Source organism: Corylus avellana, chromosome ca1, assembly GCF_901000735.1.
Source record: "Corylus avellana chromosome ca1, CavTom2PMs-1.0".
Lineage (NCBI taxonomy): Eukaryota > Viridiplantae > Streptophyta > Magnoliopsida > Fagales > Betulaceae > Corylus > Corylus avellana.
Genome location: NC_081541.1, coordinates 39,853,717 through 39,859,387, shown reverse-complemented (window position 1 = coordinate 39,859,387; position 5,671 = coordinate 39,853,717). Strand labels below are relative to the sequence as shown.

The 5,671-nt window shown below is 40.9% G+C and overlaps 1 protein-coding gene across 1 annotated transcript; it reads right to left on the bottom strand.

The window, feature by feature from the left end:
* Positions 1-4,493: 4,493 nt before the first annotated feature.
* LOC132172089 (uncharacterized) lies at positions 4,494-5,444 on the bottom strand. Its single transcript, XM_059583532.1, has 2 exons — positions 5,299-5,444; positions 4,494-5,145 (listed from the first exon to the last, which is right to left on the bottom strand). Exons 1-2 carry the CDS (start codon positions 5,442-5,444, stop codon positions 4,494-4,496), a joined length of 798 nt encoding a protein of 265 aa, XP_059439515.1.
* Positions 5,445-5,671: the final 227 nt, after the last annotated feature.

Below are 5,671 nucleotides of genomic sequence, written 5' to 3'. Positions count from 1 at the left end.
GTTTTGAAGCTCAAAACGACGTCGTTTTGGGTTGGGTGGTGATGTAGTTTTGAAGCTCAAAACGGTGTAGTTTTGGAGTCCAAAATGACGTAGTTTTGGTTGAAAGTAAAATTGGTATAAAAAGTTAAAAGGGTCAAAAGTGAGAGAAAATCAAAGTTCAGTGGGCCTAAGTGAGAGTTTTGGAAATTCATGGGGGTATGTCAAAACGGTTAGAAGTTCAGGAGGGCTTTCTAAAGTTTCTCCTTTAGTTTTAAATCTAAAAACAAGTTTTGAAGCATTAAAAACTAAATATTAACTCATAAAAATTTAACTAACGAAAAAAAAAATTTAAAAAAAAAACCAAAAATTTTTTTTTAATTATTTTTTAATATATGTCCGACGCTAGCATAGCAGGACTCTTTTTTTCCACGGTGCATTGTACGTGTCGCCTAGCCTATAGTTCCCTACAGATTGGAGCCAAATTAACAAGATAAACCATTTGTGATCCCCATTATTTTGGTAGATCCATCTTTCCCACAACGTGTCCAAATCCGACTGGGCTGAAATTGGGACAGACTTCATTTTTTTTAATCAAAACAATGAGTGTGCAATTATTGTCTTTCCCATATCCAACATCTTTGGATCCTTCCACAACTTGCGCTAAAGCTAATAACACCAATCAAGCCGACGAGGAGTGATAGCTGAAGTAGATTTCTGAGCCTGCTTTTCCCCTTACATAATCCGCGTATGGCCCTGCAGGAGAATGCCACATATTCCATAAGCTTCATGAAGGAGCTCAAAGGGTCGAAGGGATTGGGTATCTCTCTCTCTCTCTCTCTCTCTCTAAGAAATTATCTTAATTTGCTAGTAGTAGTGATGAATCTTTGTATCTCCCCACGTAATTGATTTTAAATTTAGATTTTTTTTTTCTCCTCGTGTTTTGTCCAGAAAATATATTACTAGATGTTCTACCTTCTTTTCTCATCATTTTTATGTTATTATGTTTGGAGAATCAGGCTCTTGAGATTTAGGGATTATTCGATCATATGAAAAGACTATTTTCAATTAAAAAAAAAAAAAAAATTCAGTGGTTTAATACAACATGCTTAAACATCATCTAACCCCTCATCTATCTATCTATCTCTATATACTACACACATAATATTTACACGAACCACGTACTAAGAAAGCCAACATAATATTAATGGCAACGTTAAATAACATTCAAGAGCCTGCAGGCTGCTGCAGTATAACTCCAGTAAGGAAAAAGATTAGAGTAAAGTGGAAAATGTGAAAGAAATTCTCTCTTACAAATCACAGTTTATGCCTGAAAAAAAGAAAGAAAGGTTAGAGGAATTCAAAAAATATTTAGTTAAAGCAAATAGTAACAGCTTTGATGTACAACATATGGCCTAGCAGGAAATTATTTATTGGAACAATTTGGACCTTTATGCATTTTGACTATGTTGTGGATTTTTTTTTGGTGCTAGAAATATTGGTGGAAGCTTTTCAATAGAGACAAATTGTCTTATAGAGACATAATTGTAATCAAATCTTAGAATTTGATTATTGTATTTGTATCCAGTCCACCTGCTACCACATTATATATCTGATTTGTATTCGTTCTACCTACGACATTACTTTGTTAATTATATCCACTACACCTACTACATTAATTTTTCCTATAAAAAATAATAATGTCGTTAGAGATAATTCTTTTATCATCTCAATGTTTTTTTTTTTTTTTTTGAAATGTAATTGGACTTTATTCATACGGAATAAAATAACTAGAGCCGTAGCTCTACAAAGAAAGAGCAGATTGCTCTAAACTCACAATGTGAGAAATACAAGGGGGTATCCTCCATCCAAATTCTATCACCTACACAACGGATTGCCTCTTTTGCAAGGGCATGTGCCGCTCCGTTAGCTCCACATTTTGTATAGCAGACCCTCCATGACCTTCGAGACTCAATACCACCCGAATGTCTTCAATAATCTGACCAAACCTGTGCCGGGTAGTACTACTTATTCAATGGCTTTCACAACTGTCAGTGAGTCTCCTTCTAAAATAATATCATGAACCCCAATGTCTCTGCACAGTTCCACCGCTTGTAGGGCTGCCGTCACCTCCCCCGTTTGTGGGTCTAGACTGACGCCCACCGTTCTGCTAAGAGCAGCAATCACAAAGCCATTCTCGTCTCGGATTATCACACCCACCCCAGTGCATTTTTGACCCATGCAGTTTCTGCGTCCCAATTTACTTTGAAAAGGCCAGCCGGAGGAGTCGACCATTTGACCTCTTGCACTGCGACCTCTGCGGCATCAAGGACCTTGTTATTCGTGTTTGCTTGTTGAAACTGGGCGTAGAGATCCATGGCAGAGTGCACAATGCTGTTTGGATGGGCGAAAGAGCCCCCATGAATGCAGTTATTTCATCTCTGCCAAATCCCTTTTGCTGTGACTACGAATAGACCCAAGTCCTCTTTGCTTAGCATGACAGATAATTCCTCCACCAGCATCATAAAATTTCTCTCCTCACTTTTCCTTTTTTGTAGTCTTCGGCCATAGCTTCCCCACACATCTCGTGCTGATTGACTCTCCCAGATGACATGAACCACTGTTTCCTGCCCCTGCCCACAAAAACTGCAAAGATCATTAGTTACAATCCCTCTTTTTTTCAAATTATCTTTTGTGGGGAGAATATTGTTGCATGCTCTCCACAAGAAAACTTTGGTCGCATTTGGCACTTGCAGTCCCCACAGGTTTTTCCACAGATTCATGTTGCGGGACGAGATTGAGCACTCTCCTTTTCTCCGTTCCTGTCTCTCTACTTCAAGGTGGTAGGCGCTACGAACCGTGAAGTCACCCGTTTTTGTGGCCCGTCAAATCATCCTATCTGGCTAGTTGTACTGACTCAGAGGAAGGCTGCATATCGTTTCAGCTTCTTCAGCAAAGAAAATGCTACGGATAAGACCCCTGTTCCATTCCGGAGGGTTCCTAGTAATAAGATCTCCGACAAGAGCCAATTCAGTGAGAATTTTACAAGTAGATATAACAGAGAATGTAGTGGGTCTTGGAATCCACTTGTCAGACCAAATAGCAACAGACTTCCCATCTCCTATCCTCCACAATAATCCTGCCTCAAGCAGCTCCCATCCCGACAACATGCTGCGCCGTGCGAAGGATGGTTTGCTGCCCAGATTTACCGTGAGAAAATCACCCCTTGGAAAATACTTTCCCTTAATTATTGTGGCAGCTAAACTATCCGGATGTTGGACTAGTCTTCAACATTGCTTTGCAATAAGGGCTTTATTGAAACTAATTAAGTGTCGGAAACCCATCCCCCTTGTGATTTAGCTTTTCCCATTCTTTCCCAACTCATCCAATGAATTTTCATTTCATTTTCTTTTTGCTCTCACCAGAATTTTTGCATCAATTTATTAATCTCCTTGCATAATTCTTTAGGAAGAAGGAAGATGCTCATATTATACGTCAAGATTACTTGAACCACCGCCTTGAGAAGAATCTCCTTTGCCGCCTGCGATAATAATTTCATCTTTCAATCTGTCACCCTTCGTCTCACTCTTTCCTTTAGATTTCGGAATTCCCTTGTCTGGGACTTCCCCACTAGTGCCAGGAGACCGAAGTATGTGTCATACCTTTATGAAGCGGGGACTCCAACAAGACTTAGGATGCGGTCCCTCACCTCTTGGGTGGTATTTCGACTAAAACATATCGACGTCTTCTCTTTATTCAACCTTTGCCCCAACACTTGTTCATTGCAATCTAACACCTCGATTAACCTACCCCATTCCCAATCTTTTGCCTTGCAAAAAGTAGGATGTCGTCCGCAAAGAACAAATGGTTGATCCATATGCCCTTTGGGGAGGTGGGGGCCCCTCTCAAAAGACCATTTCGCTGTGCCTTCTGCAACTGAGCGCTCAATACCTCCGCACATAAAATGAACAAGTAAGGGGATAGAGGGTCCCCTTGTCTTATTCCTCTAGTGGGCTTGAAATTTCCAACCTGAGACCCATTGATAAGGATTGAAAAAGACACCGATGTAACACATTTCATGATCAACCCTATCCACTTTTCATCAAACCTCATCCGCCTCATCACCTTTTCCAAAAACTCCCATTCCATCCGGTCATAAGCCTTGTTCATGTCGAGCTTCAATACCTTGTTCATGCATAGAATGAAGGGTTTCATAAGCCGCAAACACATTGTCCGAAATCAATCTCCCTGGTATGAATGCAGATTGGCTGCTCGAAATGATATGGGGTAAAATACTCTTTAACCTGTTTGCCGTCACTTTTGAAAGAATTTTGTAAAGCACATTACATAAACTAATAGGGTGGTTAATCGGACACTTAATACAAGAGTTTTGCTTTTTCAGTACAAGTGCAATAAAAGTGCTATTGACATTTGAATCTAAAGATGCAGACAAGAAAAAATTCTCAATAATTGAATGTATCTCATGGCCCACCTCGGCCCAATTGTCTTGGAAAAAACTAGCCGGAAAGCCATCCGGTCCCGGGGCCTTGAGAGGCGCCATTTGTGATAAGGTTTGGCTTAATTACTTCTTCCATGGTCACGGCCTGCATCAATTCTTGGTTCATGGCTTCGTTCACAACGCCCGGAATCACCTCAATGCACTCCTCCACTCCTGAGGGGTTGGATGTTGTTAGAACCCCTTGGAAATATTGGAGAAAAATCTCCTCCACTGCCTGCGGGGTAGTGAAAATGTTTCCCCCTTTATCAGCAATGGATGTAATTTTATTAGCACTCCGTCGTTGAGAAGCACATGCGTGAAAATATTTTGAATTCTTGTCTCCTTGCACTAACCACGTCTCCTTGGCCCTTTGGCGCCACTTTAGATCTTCCACCTCCATGCACTCCTGAAGCTTCCTTTTAATAGCCCGAACTTCCACCATATCCAGCTCCCCCTTAGCTCCTTGTAAACCATGGAGTTGTTCCGTCAAATTGTTGATAGCTACTTTTGAGGCATCTCTATTAGCTCTTCTCCATTTAAACATGGCCTGCTTGCTTTCCTCCAATTTTCTAGTGATGCACTTCCCCCCCTCAATCTGCCTATTTTTTGCCTTTCCGACCTTCCGTATTATTACATTGTAATCCTTGTTTTCTTTCCATGCTGCTTCATACCTGAATGGGCACCCCCTTTGTCGTGGTTTGGATTTTTGTCTTTGAAAAGTGATGAGAAGCGGGGCATGGTCTGAGCTTCTCGATGCCAAACCCTCCACTATTTTAATTGAGAAAAATTCCAGCCATCTGTTATTTGCCAATACCCGGTCTCACCTCTCCTTAATAAAATGTTCCTCCTCTTGCATGTTCCTCCAAGTAAAATGTGAACCCACATAACCAAGATCCTCCAGTTGGCACGTCTCCAAAGTTGATCTAAAATTAGCCATTTGCATGTCCTCTCGGTTTTTTGTGGGCTCCATATTTCTCTAACTCATGTGTAATCTCGTTAAAGTCCCCCAGGCACAGCCAAACATCCAATTGAAATGGCTTTAGTAAATGCAAAATGCTCCAAGATTCCTTCCTCTTGCTTACGTCGAGGTGGTTGTAGAACCCCGTGAATTTCCAGGGGGGTCCATTAGCTTCCGTCCTTAGTGTTTATATGACGACGACTATAGTTTTGAACTTCCACTGATATATCCCCCTTCCA

What these genes read in the sequence shown, in the direction of transcription:
- LOC132172089 (XM_059583532.1), bottom strand. Translation starts at nt 5,444, where the DNA reads ATGGAGCCCACAAAAAACCGAGAGGACATGCAAATGGCTAATTTTAGA. An exon ending in GAACATTTTATTAAGGAGAG is followed by an intron (nt 5,146 to 5,298) that starts GTGAGACCGGGT and finishes GTGCCCATTCAG; the next exon opens with GTATGAAGCAGCATGGAAAG.